General features: G+C 39.8%; 1 protein-coding gene across 1 annotated transcript; it reads right to left on the bottom strand.

Moving 5' to 3' along the window:
* Nucleotides 1-99: 99 nt before the first annotated feature.
* Nucleotides 100-14852, bottom strand: pbrm1l (polybromo 1, like). Its single transcript, XM_075461204.1, has 30 exons — nucleotides 14770-14852; nucleotides 14291-14469; nucleotides 14041-14138; nucleotides 11745-11892; nucleotides 11285-11434; nucleotides 11096-11212; nucleotides 10815-10883; nucleotides 10606-10704; nucleotides 10415-10500; nucleotides 10197-10288; nucleotides 9887-10103; nucleotides 9620-9761; nucleotides 9418-9503; nucleotides 8946-9225; nucleotides 8718-8823; nucleotides 7423-8062; nucleotides 6688-6902; nucleotides 6393-6590; nucleotides 6062-6219; nucleotides 5713-5955; nucleotides 5011-5156; nucleotides 4753-4910; nucleotides 3611-3794; nucleotides 3305-3512; nucleotides 2993-3191; nucleotides 2750-2905; nucleotides 1718-1879; nucleotides 1301-1365; nucleotides 911-1124; nucleotides 100-671 (listed from the first exon to the last, which is right to left on the bottom strand). Exons 2-30 carry the CDS (start codon nucleotides 14432-14434, stop codon nucleotides 508-510), a joined length of 4944 nt encoding a protein of 1647 aa, XP_075317319.1. The 5' UTR covers nucleotides 14435-14469; nucleotides 14770-14852; the 3' UTR covers nucleotides 100-507.
* Nucleotides 14853-14910: the final 58 nt, after the last annotated feature.

The raw sequence follows: 14910 nt of genomic DNA, 5'->3' as shown, positions 1-14910 counted from the left end.
TCAGAGGAGGAAGTACTTCCAACATTAATTCCAAAATAAATATCGTAGCAGTAATAGGTTTGTATTTTATTTTGTTTTTATTTGAAACGGTGTTGCTCTTTGCTAAGCGTTCAGTGTAAAACAAATGTTGAGAGTAATGTGGTTTAAAAGCAAAACACAGTCTGAACAAGGTATTCAGAATTTTATTTTGGCTGCATTGTTATTAAGTAAAAAAAAGAAAAAAAAAAGTTAAAAAAAAAAAAAAAAAAAAAAAAAAAAAAATCACAGGTTCAGCAACAACTATCAATGCAAATAGTGTAAGAAAAAAAAAAAAAAAAAAAGAACAGTCCCCCTCCCTCACACACACACACACACACACACACAACTATCAAGCTCATTACATAAGCTAATAAATATAAAATTGATCATGATTCACTGTAAAATATTGCTTCTATGGTCTACCCCTCTTAAACTCCGCAACTTGAGGAAAAGAACACTTTACTGAGGTGAATGGTTCTGTCCAACAGGTTAGAGGTTGTAAGCCTGATAGATGTTCAGAGAGTCTCGAAACATCAAGTCCCGCAAGCGCCACAATGCGTCCACCATGGTGGTGTGGGCTCCTTTGCTCTTCAGCCAGTGAGCTGGAAGCCGACTTTCTTGCTCTTTGGTTAGGTGAGCATCTCGCCTTTGAGCTGATGTGGGAACAGCATTTTTCATTAAAAAGGCAAATAATGTTCAATTTGTGAGTAGAAACATACATCACTGCTTTTCCAAAAAATGCAAAAACAATACATGACTAAATACCTTTCATAATGTTGAAATTTATGATAGACAAACAATCCTCTGATCAGATTTAGTGTTTATTCAAAAATACAGACATTCGCCTATTAGGAAGTTGGAAAGAAAACATTAAAGAACTGCGTCATACTACCTTTGAGCATTTGGTCCCACTTGCTGATGGTGCCAGTTTCTGAATTTAATCCTTCAATGTACTTCAGGTAAGCCTCGGAGTGGAGCACCCTCTGCGTTTTTGGTGGAGGTGCCACGAACATGGGAGTGGTGGGTTGCAAATGAGAGGGCTGTCCCAACTGGCCCTGTCCTGGATATGGTGGAGGAGCAAGTTGTCCTGGACTGAACATCCCAGGCTAAAAATTAAGCAATTAACAAAAATGTTGTCAAAGAAGCATGTAGATGATTTCAGTCCTGAATTAAAGTAGATCATTTGTAATGATGTGCTTCCATTTCACTTAGTCCTGCTTTATTAAAGATAAAGTTTCATCTGATGAAAAAAAATAATAATAATTTGTGGCTTTGTACACACCTGTTGTATAAAGTTTCCTTGAGCAGGACTTCCTGCCATTCCATTCATACCAGCACCCATCATACCTGTGAAAGGAAAAGATTTATAGCTTGTGTGCATTTATGGAATAGCTAAAACCAACTTATGCTAGTTTGCTTTATGTTAAAACTTACACAACTTCTGAAAATGTTAGACAATGAATATCAGTTGAATGTTAGTTATTTGGTAACAGTTTTCACATGCATTACATATGTGAATGTGGATTCTGTTCTAAGTGAAGAATGTGAGTACACTTTGCTAGATTGTTTGAAACCATAGAGCTTTGACTGCTCAGTGAGGAGCTCAGGCTGTGCAGCCTGTGGACCAGGTAAACCCCTCCAGCAGGAGAGACACGATTGGATGTGACTGAGCGGGTGTGGCTAGGACAGTGGCCCTTACCCTGATGAGGCATGCCAGGGTATCCAGGCATACCTTGCTGGAGATGGTGAGGAAGCAGGTGAGGACCCCCTGCAGGGTGAGGTGGCATTGGGGCCACACTCAGCAAACCCTCATGGGGGCCCTGCATGGGCATGTAAGGTGGGCCGTAAGCTCCCATCATGCCTTCAGGAAGAGGTCGAGGAGAGCACAACACATCCATGCATAAGTTCCATGCAGCTGACTCTAAAAACGACATGCACTACTGCAACACACAGTGGCTCCTTTCACACATGTACCTTAAACACACGTTTGTTGTCATTTACGTGTTGTCATGACAGCCGTCATGAAAATTGTCAGGCAATCATAACAAATGTCCTCTCAAGGCACTTCAAAGATTTTTTTGCCCTCCTTTTTTCATGAAAATGTACCCGAGTTAGCCAAAAGGTTCATTTTCATTGGCAGTTCTGATGTCATTAGGTGTATGAAATTCTGAGTTTTACAGACTCACCAACTATATGTTTGACCAATCTTTGATTTGCTTCAAATTGATTATTTGGGATTCGTTTCTCTTGCCAGCTATGCAGACACAAAACACAAATAACCCTGCATCCTCTGTGTATTAGAATAACAGACATGATCCTTTTGTTGTTTTGCTGTAAACTGAAACCCGCTCTGAATGGCAAAACACTGGTAATACCTGGGGCTCAGTGTGTGAAAGGGGCAAACAATATAAATGGTTGAAAATGTTAGCAAAACAAGCATGTAAGTTAAATGAAAATTTAGGGAAGGGGGGGGTAATGAAGCATTCAAAGTTAAAAATTATACATGCAGTCAATGTCGTGCAATATCAGATATGAAGCTAATGATAATGCAGCTATAAACATAAAATATAAAACAGCAGCAAAAGAAGAAAAAAATGCTTTCAAAATGTGGCTTTAAGGTAAATATGTTTAAGATAGTTAGAAAATGAGAAGATTACGGTTCTTAACAGCCCGGCCTCATTTTCCTGCTCCCTTGTTGTCAAACACTCGTGCTGTCTCTGAGAGGGGTTACCTGACACAGGTGTCATGGTCTGGTTTATCATTCCCATAGTGCTAGGCGAAGGCACCAGCCCCATCAGTGCCCCTACAGGGGTACCTGCTCTAGGGGAAGCTTGCTTCTGGGGTGGTCTATCCCGTTCTTGCTGTTCCACTATTTTGGCTGCGCGCTCTGAAACACACAAAAGTAATTTTCTAGTTGACTTCAGTTCAGCTAAAACCAAATCGACGTTTCGTCGCGCGGATCGTTGCATTTCACCTTCATACTCCGCTTTCTTGGAAGCTTCAAGGTTCCTCCACTCTGTGCCGACTAGTCGACTCAGCTCCCCAAAAGAGAAATCGGGGTGTCGAGCTTTGATGACTGCTCGCATTTCACTGCTGAACAGGATGTAGCCGCTCATGTTGATCTTCCTCTTGGCTCCTTCCTTCTTTGACAAGCCCTTGATTTTAGGAGTTGCCTTGATGAAAAACAAAAAAAAAACATGAATATTAATATAAGCAGCGGTGCTTGAATCCCTGTAAGATGTGGGTTTGATGGCTTTAGGCCAACTGAAGTAAGATGGATGAATACCTGTGAAGGTGTGTATGGCATGACTTCCATGTCGTTTGTAAGAGGGGTTTGCATCTGAGGCAAAGAAGGAGTCGCTGGAGCCTCTTCATCATCATCCATGTCTTCCAAATCATCATCAGCGTCTTCTATGTCTGCCAGTTTAACCTCAAGCTCGTCTATCTTCTTGTCCAAGAAGGGCGAGGCTTCCTTCTGTGGCACCATCAATTTCCTACAAAAGATCACAGAACACATTAAAAGATAAACTCAGACTGGGATGCAAGTGGTTCAGTAATTAATTAAAGCAAGGAGTCAGTTCAACTCACGAACCTGAAATAAAAGACCTCATCCTCTACCACTTTGGAAGAGTATGAGAAGCGTTTCAGACCCTTGAACTTTTTCATCTGCTTCTCCGTCTCAATGTAGCGGCTCTCACACAGCAGGACATCGTCTTCTGAATACTCGGTCTGTCTGCATGACACGTAGTCCTTAAAGGAGGACACCGTACATTTGCCTAGAAGGCAGACAGGCAGAGGAAAGCTTGTTTAAAAAAAAAAAAAAAAAAAAAAAAAAAAACAAGGCCTGAATCTAAATCTAAATCTAAAAACTGACGATTCAGAGAAATAATTTAGCATTCTGGGGAAAGCACTTTTTCCAATTTATGGAGGTTTTATATTGGATCATTTCTTGACTCTCAGCAGTTGCCAGGCAACTGTTGCAAGACTCATGATGTTACTGATCAAAGCCAAGAAATGTCAGATTCATGTCACAAAAACCATGTAAAATAACAATGTCATTTTTACCATTTGGTTTATATACAATAATGAGTGAATTTAGAGATGAGGGACTATGGTACCATCTAACAGAGCCGTGCTACACTATTCTCCTTGTGTCAAGACTTTGTATCATGGTATAAGCCATTCCTATAGCCACCTTCAGACATGCACTACTTTTCATTAATCCGGTGCCAACCGAACATGTCAGTGTTATGAGTGACCTACCCTATCCCTTGTGATTCTCCATAACATATTGTGAAGGCAATCTTTTTAGGTCAGATGTAATATATATATCATCATTGTCAACACAAGCCTCATAAAACTGAGTCTATGAATACTTTTATATTATACCCTCCCATTTATGTCCAATATGACGTGAATGGCAAGTATATGTGCGCCATGGCTCCTTCAGTTACCTTCACAGGCATGTCTGAGTGAAGAATGAGGACTGGAACTCATTAATCATTACCAATTAAGTGATCGATATCAGAGTACTGATTGCCATGATTTTAACAGAACGAACAGAATGAAGCCATTAATGTTACGTTTCTCCTGTCTAAAAATGGTTTAAAGTCACAACAAGCTGGTCTAACTGCCAAAAAAAAAAAAAAAAAAAACTACTATTAACTGCTTTAAATGCTTGACATGGAAGAGTAAACTAGTGTGAAGAGAAGTTTGAGGAAACTCTCAAAGTACCTATAACACAAGTCATGGGCAAAGTCTCCTCCAGATGACTCAGAAACACTTCTTTCTTGTAGAACATCTTTGTGGGTTCGTGCTCCGTTTCCTCAGGATGAATGAAGATGGGTCCAAAGAAGAGGGCAGCTCCATTATGCACCCACAGCTTTTCTAACCTGCAGCCCAGCCAGAGGAGCCATGTTAATAACATCATTTTAGACCCAATTTAATTGTGAGTTTCGTTCTTATTTAAAAACAAAATGTACTATCACCAACCTGGCAACCCGTGGTTTTGACAGACCATGTGACTGGATGTTAACACAGTCACCCAGTTTATACCACACGTTGTTGTAGCGTAACTGTTCGTAGTACTGGCAGCCAGGCTCAGCTCCACTCATCTCCACAGGGACATCCTCTCTCTCCTAAATGGATTAACATGCAAACACAAGACTCAGGTGTTCGTAGTGTGACAATCTTTTAAACTTGGAAAGCAGTAGTCTGCTGTCAGCCAGCTCCGTGTTGAGACACGCGTGTTACCAAAGTTAATTAACCCCCTGTAGTACAGGCCAAATGAGAATGTTTGTGCTTGGCAACAATCCACTCTGGATTTTTTCTCCCCTGTCAGTTCAAAGCTGGACTACAGGTTTCTCCTTTACACTGAGCTTGACTTGAGAGCTAGTTCCTGATTTTTGCAGGCCTTACGAGATGATGCCAAAGATAGCTTGATAGTGTGGTTTGTCATCAGCACAACTGTTTGTCTGGCTTAAGTCCCATTTTTTGCTGCTAAAATACCCCAGTTTCCACTGAAATGAAACTAAAAGGCTTACAAAGAGTCACATGAAGCTCAAAGTTACTTTCATTTGAGATGAGATAAACTATGTTTGATCATTTCAATTCATTCAAAAGAAAAAGTACAAAAACCCACAAATTATTGTGTAATGTGGTGTTCAAACTTTAGAAGAGATGGCTTCACCTTACCTTGTCCACAAAACTGCCACTTTCTCCGTATGACATCGCCAATTTTTCTTGGTCGGGTTTGGCAAACATAGAGGCAACGCGGACCACAGGAAGAGGCACCTCCCGAGGTACTAACTTCACAGAACTCTCTGGCATGGCCCAAATCTTGATCTTTTTGAAGGACTTGTTCCTGGCAGTATAGCGGGACTCACAAATATAGACGTCCTCAGCTCTGAATCCCTCAGGTTGCATTTTGAAATAATCCTATGTGAACCATAAAAAAAAAGGTCAAAATTAGATTGAAATTCTTGTGTTAAATCAAATCTAACCATTCATCATAAGTAGTCAATTTAGGGGGTGAGGGTCTTACCTTCACAAAGATGACCACACATTTGCCCAAAACCTTACTGATGGACACTTTGTTGTAGTAGTCGCCCTTGAAGACCTCTTTTTCCAGAAACTTGCGAGTGGCCAAGTGGAAGGTTTCGCTGGGTCTGTAGAACCAGCAGCCGTAAAGCCACTTCTCACCTTTATAAAGATGACATTTTGGAGGATAATTTGTAAACAATGTCATAAGCATTGTTATAAGATAAACGCAAGAAAAAAAAGAAAAATAATGAGGTGGTTGATTAATGGCACATGCTGTTTATTAGATAGCATATGTGTCTAGTATAACTATTAAAAAAAAAAAAAAAACTTACCTGCTTCATCCTCCCAGAGACGTTCAATACAAACAATATGAGGCTTCAGGTTTGGTTCTGATGGCTCCACATAGACAAAGTCTCCAACGTGGTATGTACTGTTTTCAAAGCTGCACTTCTGACTGTACACACGCTGTGAGTCAGACTCCGACTCCGACTGCCATGCCTCTCCTGGCAGATCCTCTGCTTTTCCATCCTCTTTATGAAAGAAACAGCATATAAAGAGTTCAAATGAACACTTTGACAACATATTTAATATTATTCACACCTGCTTGTCATGCAAAAGCTCGCAAACCTTTATTTTCCTCCTCCTCCGTTTTTTGTTTATCTTCCTCAATCTCCTTGGGAATTTTCTCCCTCTTTTCTTGGTCTATGTCGCTGTGCAGGTGTTTCACTGAGTAGTTGAGCGCAGAAGAAAGTAGGATCTCTCCATTTTTACATAGCTCATCGCGTATCTTAATGAAAAATTGTTGCAACTCCACTGCATCCTCAAACACCTCCGAGTCTGTCCTGCAAATTCAAAAAAAAGACAGCACGTGAAACCTCATGTGGATCCTTTTTAGCTTCAAATATAAGCAAAGTGAAACTGGGCACACAGAGTCAATTAATTAAAAGTATGAAAAAACACAAAGCAGTTTTACCGTTAAACACACAGCAATGCATAAAACTAAATGTTTGGTGAGAGGATGTTTCTTAAATTTCTGTTTCAATGTGAAAAGGGGAAGACACTGTTAAATTCATAAAGATATTACTATTCTACACCCCCTCTCCAAAATAAAAAAAAAAAACATTAAGACAGTGCTCACTTGTCATCATGTCTGCACTGAGCATCTGTTTAATTTAAAGCTCTACTGGTGTAAATAAGACAAATGAAGGTAATAACAGTACAATTTATACTCGTATTATACATCCATTGTAAAAGCTCAGATGCTCGTTTGTGGACATAAAATCTTTCTGGACTTTATTTGATAAAGCCCAAAGCTTTTACAGTAAAACTGTGCAGATACCATTTTCAAAAGGGCTGTCATACCTGTGCAGCCTCCTTGCCTTCTCTAGCACTTCAAACATGTGCTCCTGGAAGACATCCAGTCTTCTGTAACGACCACGCTCCACATTCATCCTGATGATGTCAAAGTTGATTGGTGGCTTTTCCGGGGCAGCGGGCTCAACGGCAGGAATCTCAGCCAGCGAGTCACTGTAGCATCGGCCCTCTTCATCTTGGTGGCCCATTACAGACACAAACAGGTTTCTGATAAGCTCTCGCACCAGAGATCCCACAGCTGGAGGTCCAAAGTCCTCCCCTCCCTCCTGCTGCTTTCGTGTCTCCAGTAACACTCGATGCAACACTAGAGCATCTCGATAGATCAGAGACTCTGGCTCATTGTATATGCAGGCATTGTTGAACATGAGAGCAAAGTCCTCCACCAGGGCATCAACATCTTGGTAGCGGCCTGCTGCCATGTGGCTTCGCAGACGTTCCATTTCAATGGGTTTCTTGATAGTAGCGTAGTAGTCCGGCAACTCGGCACGAGAGGGCAAACGAAGGAAGATCGTACTTAAGCGGCGACCTCGGCGGTCAGTGAAGTTTCGCACCGCATCATAGAGCTCATTTAACCTCTGCTGAAGAGGGGTGAGGTATTTGGACTTCTTTGGAGAAACACCGCTCTTTCCTAAAAATACAAAAGTTAATTAAAGACTGAGCAAAATCAAGACACGGCAAAGATGAGAACAGCGAATAGAAAGCACTCAATACAGCACAAACAAGATAATGCTAAACTAGACAAAAAGAAAACGTGGGACAGAGAGCAGAGTCATGAGATGCTGTATAGGTCTTGCTGGCAGAAGTAAACCAGAGGCTCGCTGAAATGTACCATAACCCGATTATCAGGTCATCCAGCTGGTCATTATTTTCATATTTGCCATTTTAATGCGTAAAGGCAAAGTTTTGGCTGATGTTTTTTTTAAAGGAAAATATTCATGATTAAATTTTAAAAAAGGCGTTTTTTGCCTTTTGGGGTCCTGAATGTGCTCAGAAAATGCACCTCAGCAAAAATGCAAACAATCAATTGGAAAATGAACCAAAATGAAAATAAAAGGCTGACTATCATCTTAGAATTGCAGTCACTACTGTCAAACAGCGATACTTCTCAAGATCAACTTCAGAAATATTTTTTAGAGACTTTTAGAGAAAAATCTGTAACAAAATGCTTATTACTGCACTTTATGTGTATACCGACTTCTGCAAGTCAGTATACACATAAAAAGGGTAACAATGAGGTTAAAAAAATAAAATAAAAATGAAGCACAAAAACTGATAAAACTGACTTAATTTCAGTTTAGGCGATCCGACATCCTCCTCCTCAGCTGAAGGTCCCAACTCCCTGCGCTTGTCTTTCAGTAGCTTCTCCAAAACGTCAGCATCATTATATACCTACAGAGGCCAAACATTTGGGTGTCAGAAGGATTTCTCTTTTCATAACAGTAGTATTAATGTGAAAGTAGGAAAAAACTGAAAGTTTTATATTCCATTATCAGAGGAGCGATAATGCAGACCTGAGATCCCTCCTCGTTGTAATGCCGGGCGTTACGGAACATTAACCTCATGTCTTCCATTAAAGCCTCCTCCGTGGCATAGCGTTCAATGCGAATGTTGTGCTCGATGGCTTTCAGGTCCATCGGTTCGAGGATGACTTTATAGTAGTCCGGGTAGTCCTTCTTGGATGGTTTAACCATAAAAAGATCACAGAGACGTCGACTGGTGCCTACTTCCCTGGCCTCAATCACAGCAGCGTATAGGGCTTTCATTCGGTTCTTTTTGACATTTTTCTTGTGGCTGGACAAAAAAAAGGAAGCAGAATAAGAACTAATAGCATAGGAAATACACACTTATTGAAAATCATAAATACCTCAAAGTTGCACAAAATAAAGAGTGCGTTGTTGGTAAACACACAGAAAATTATGTATAATTTATAGCAACAATGCAAATAAGACTTATTTAGCTTAAAATAGTTGACATTTTTCAAACCTTTTCCTCTTGACACTCCCTGCATCAGATGACAAAATGCTGTCACCATCTTCATCGTCTCTTCTCAGAAGTTCCCTCTTTTTGGCCTATACAGAACACAGAAAGAAATATGTAACTCCCAATCTGTCCGCTGCTATCTATCTTCGTCTTTCTCCTGCTCTGGTTGTGGAGTTTTACCAAAGAATGTTTCACAAGTCATCACCTGCATGATCTGCTGAAGCCTGAAAGCCCGTTTGTAAATGCTTGAATTGGGCATGTTGTAGCGCTTAGCATTCTCAAACATTAAGTTGAGGTCAGTGTCCATCTGTTCCACGCTGTCATACTCGCCATTCTTCATCTTTGCCCTAAAAATGAAAAGAAAAATGCATTTAAGCATCTGAAGTTCTTGTAGAATTGGTTAGTTGAGGGGAAATAAAATTCATTTTAAATGTGCCTTTACACCACACAGGCATTGATGGCCGTTCCTTACCTGATTTGTTGCAGAGAGATGGGCTGTTTTATGTGCTGATAGTAGTCAGGATATTCCCTGCGAGAGGGCAGTTGCTGAAAAGGTTCAGAGAAGACCTGACCCTGGTTATTCCTGGCACCCCTCACAGCTTCATACAGTTGGAAGATTGGGTTGCTCATCTCCATACTTGAACTCTGACTTTCAGCTTCTGACTCTCCCTCATCGTAGCACACAGAGCCTGCAAACATAGAGATTGTCAATTTATTTATCTATTTTTTACTATCAACAACACAAACACAGTTTTTCTGCTACAAAAGTGACAGAAATCTACCTGAAAGGACGGGGTCATCCTCACTCTCCGAGCCATACTGAAGAGCTACGCTGACACCAGAAAGCCTGTCCCCCTGTCCAGATCTGCGATTTCTGAGTAGTGACACAAAACATATCTTGAAAGAATCCCCTTTCTGTCTGGGAATAATTCAGTGGCTTTTTTTCTCTCTCTTTAAGATGAAGAGGATACATTTAAAACATGCAACAAGTGAAAAGTACCTGATGCGAAGACTTGATTTAGTGGGCTCTGCATGTTCAAGTTCAGTCTTACGCTGAATGAAGACTTTCTTTATGGTGTTTGCATCCTGTACAATAAGAGAACAGTCGATATCGGGGGCGTTAAGTTGTTGAATTATAGAGAAAAAGGTGCATGGTGATAATAATAACAATAGAAATAATAATAATAACACCTTGAAAACCTGAGATCCTGGTTCGTTGTATGTTTTGGCATTTTTGGCCATCAGGTCAATGTCCTTTGCCATAGCATTGACAGTTTTATAGTATCCAGTCTATAGAAATAAAATAAAGTGGTGCTGCTTAGAGGAGGTAAAGTAGCTCTGAAACAGCTTTTTTTCTCAACAATGCACAATAGCAAACAGTAATGCAGTGAACTAATTACCTGTATTCTCAGAGCGATTGTTCTCAGATCTATAGGCTCCTTTATAACGGCATAGTAGTCTGGGTATTGCTGGGAAAAAAAGAAAACATGTGAATTACGGAACAGTGTTGTTGAGTGACTGAATACAATTCCAAAAGCTGGGACTTCTCAGTACCAATCTATCTTGAAATAGTACAAATATGAATAATTTTATTAGCAAGATGAAGCTTATGTAATGTGTTACACAGTGTTTGTGATGTGTGACAATTTATTTTGCATTAATTAAAGTCTGGAAAGATTACCACTTTGGAAGGCAGTTTCTGGAACAGGTCACTGACTGGTCGCCCTGAGGGATCGGAGTGGGATACTATTGCCTCCAAAAGTTGCTCCAGCACTTCCTTCAAAGTGCCAGCTGATGTCTAAAAGAAAAACATATGGGTTTATGGAGTGAAACCTTTCATTGAATAAGCATACGGAATACTAGAGGTTACCTCATCGTCAGCTGACATTCCCGGAGTATCCATCAAGTCATCCCCATCATCATCATCCTCATCTCCATCTCCGGGCTGAACAAATTCATTCCTCGTTTGCAAATATACTTCCCAAAGCTTGCATGCTGCCTGATACTCCTGTCGGTCACTCTGAATAATTGAACATAAAGAGAAAAAGGATTCAAATAAGGTTGGTCGCAGAATGTGGAGCCTAGAGGGTAGTAATTACATTTTTAAGTGAAGTTGAAACAATCAATGTCCTTCTACAATGTATATCATGTAGACAAGTTATCAATTACATTAGGAAAAAAAAGTAACAGTGCCATCTGACAAAATCATAGCAGTGACAATAAAAAGTGTGCAACTACCGTCATAAAAGTCTTAAAGTTTTGTACAAACCAGAAATACATACAGGCTGCTGTTGGAAAAGGCAAACATAGAAATGTTCTTTTCTCTCTACCTTGTAGAAAGATCTGGCATTGTTGAACATGAGCTGAAAATCTGCAGTAAGCTGCTCCACATCATTATATTCTTCTGACTTCAGTTTGTACTGAATTTTTGTCATGTCGATCGGCTGGGAAACCACTTCATAATAATCTGGCTGATTCCTGAAAACAAACAAAGAATAGAAGACATCGTTGTATTCTCCTTAATGAAATTTTGTGTATTTTGCTCACTTTCCACACAATTTTTTTTTAGACTTTTTGACTGAATTTCTGACCGTTACACTGAAGTTTATGGCCTTTTACTTGAACATCATCAACTCTTTTGTTTGTGCCTTTTCTCTGGAGCTGCTTGTTGCCGATCTGAAAATATGTAGTTTCCAGCACTATATGGCCTTGCAGCAGATCGTTTGTAATCTGCAGTTTCTGATTTCACCAACAGTCCAAACACACTTGACTTCACACAACCTTAATTACCAAATACATCTGAATGCACAATATTCTCCTCTGTTCTTCTACATATTACATTAAAATTTGAAGCCAGCGTATTCACCTCTATGACCATCGCTGTTAGCATGGTTTAGTTTAGTAATCTGTAAAAACAGCGAGCAAACGAGCATACCATATCCAATCTAAGGTCTTCTATAATAGCTACTCTGAATGCTGGATCTGTCCATTTATTCCACTCCCAATTATATGTCACACAGAACGTTTACATGTCGTCTTGTCTGAAAAGCGAGATTCACTTTACATCTCTTCTCTCCACAAGCTCGCCCTTAGGCAGATGGGTATTCCCTTGAGAAACAGATTCTGCTCATACTGTATGAATATTAAAGGGACACTATGTAATAAATTAAGTCATTTATTAGCTCAAATCAACATATTCATTCATAAGTTAGTCCTCATTGGTGTAAAATGATCTCTGTCAAAAATCTCACTTATCCTCCTGAGTGAAGAATAACTTGTCTGTATCTACATAGAGCAGGTAAGCTCTATGGAGGCTGCCATGTCCTTCCGGTTTATGAAAAACGACGAAGTGCCGAGAGGGACATAAAGCACTTCGAATCGCGATTTCCCCACCAGGCCTACAAGCAGAAATGACGTCATTGTGACGTCATTTCCGCCAAATGGCTTATTACAGCCGCTAATGCTAAATAGATTTTATTCCTTGGCACATATGTCTTTGTGTTCATTAGCTTTCTTTTTGTAAGTGCATCATCTTCTTCTTTTTATTATTATTCCTATGCTCCCCCTGGATATCTTCTTTTTGGCGTTATGCTCACATTTGTAAACTGTTATTTTGTTGATTTACTAATAAAGTTTAAAAAAAAAAAAAAAATGCTAAATAGATTTTATCTCGTAAATGATCCCACTAATAATGCATTGATTGTTACCAAACTTCTGCCGTAGTACACATAGGCTCTTAACTCACAAAACGAGGCATTAGAAAGTTTGTAAGTTTACCGGGAGTTTATTTACCGCTGCTAATGCTCCTATTGCTAACGCAGGCTAATGCTAACGCTGCGTCGACGTCACTTCCGGTAACTCCCGGAATATGACTAATTGCATTGCTTGCACACCAAAGGAGATGTTATGTTATCTGACATGTTATCTGTCATCTGTATTCATAGTGTTGTTGTATGTGTGTTATGTAATCCTTTGTACTGTGTGTCTTGATTTCTTTTTGTTTGTATGGACCTTGAGTCTGAAGCTATAGCTTCTTGAATCTTGACACATTCCGCTTGCCGTAGTTCAAGAAGTTGCAGCGCACATTTGAAAACGTGAGGCGCTAGAGAGCAAATTCATTCAACTTTGCAAAATAAAATTGCACCACTAGATGGGGGAAGAAATTACATAGTGTCCCTTTAAGGTGAGCTTTTTTGTCACAGTTGCTTTCAAGATCATGCTCTTGATTCAAAGATATTGACTGCTTCGTAAAAACAACTTGATTTACTTTACCTGACCTTGTGAATTACTTTGCACAACCTGAATAATTGCTGCTTGTTCTACGACTAATTCAATTCAGTTTTAATTCTGTGCTAAATGTTTGGATATTTTCAGACTAGGTGTACAATTTTATACAGTTTTTATGACTTAAAATATCAAAATTAATATTAATATTTTATTTTACTTGATCTGTAAATGAATGTAAACTTATATAAATATATTATGAGCTACTTAGTAACAGTTACCTATGCGTCAGAAAGTTACATTTCAATTTCAAAGTGCAGAGAGTGAAATTTAAGATGGTCAGCTGCCTGTAGGTTAACTGTAGTGCATGCTATCCATCAGGAATGACCGCAGCAACAATACCTCCTCTTTGGTACCCGATGAAAAACTTCACAAAGTTGCCTCCCATGATCATCCTTGAAGTCCCTGACAGCGTTGAACAGCTCATGACATACAGCAATCTGAAAGGCAAAAGTAATACAAGGTCACTAATTCAGAAGTTAAAATGCAGTTAAATGCAGACGGAGTACGGGCAGATCTTATCATGCACAAAAGCCTTGCTGTCTGAACATCAATCATATAATGATAATAATGATAAGACAAGTGCATTGACCGTATCCACAGGAGGGACATTGGAGATTCTTCTTCTTTTTCTGCCACTTCCAGGAGTCGAAGAGGAGGTATCATCGAGGTCTCCCCCTCCGCTGATACTACTGGAAGGAGAGGTGGCTCGTCTCCTCTTGGAGCTCGCTGACATCGCTGACTGGGTTTAAAAACAGACTAGCCCGCTACCTAAAAAATGAAGGACAAAAATACAAACCTTCCCTTGAATCTGAATAACTGAATTGAAATGGGACGTTAGCCGTCAATGCCCCATTTATAACCAGTCTAAAACAGGAACAAGCACTTAACGGGTTAGCACCGCTAGGATATATGAGACAAAGCAAACGGGCGAACGGCTGTTAGCATTTTATCCTAGCCTATTTGCCACTTTTCTAACAAGGGAAGTTATATATTCGAAACTTCGTCCAAAACATATAGGTAAAAAAGATACAATGAAGAAAAATATTTGCTTTCCGAGATATATCTTACCGACTCTCAGCAAAATGTGCCGTAAATCCCTGAGCAAAAATGTGTAACGGCTAGCTGGCTAGCTAGTGTTGTTTGAAAACTCCAGTCCGGAAGTTGGAGTTGTATTGTGCTCATAATATACACAGGGCGCCGCAAGTAGAA

This window comes from Odontesthes bonariensis, chromosome 3, assembly GCF_027942865.1.
Source record: "Odontesthes bonariensis isolate fOdoBon6 chromosome 3, fOdoBon6.hap1, whole genome shotgun sequence".
In the NCBI taxonomy this organism is placed as follows: Eukaryota; Metazoa; Chordata; class Actinopteri; order Atheriniformes; family Atherinopsidae; genus Odontesthes; species Odontesthes bonariensis.
The sequence above is the reverse complement of the archived record's forward strand: the minus strand, read 5'-3'. Positions and strand labels throughout refer to the sequence as shown.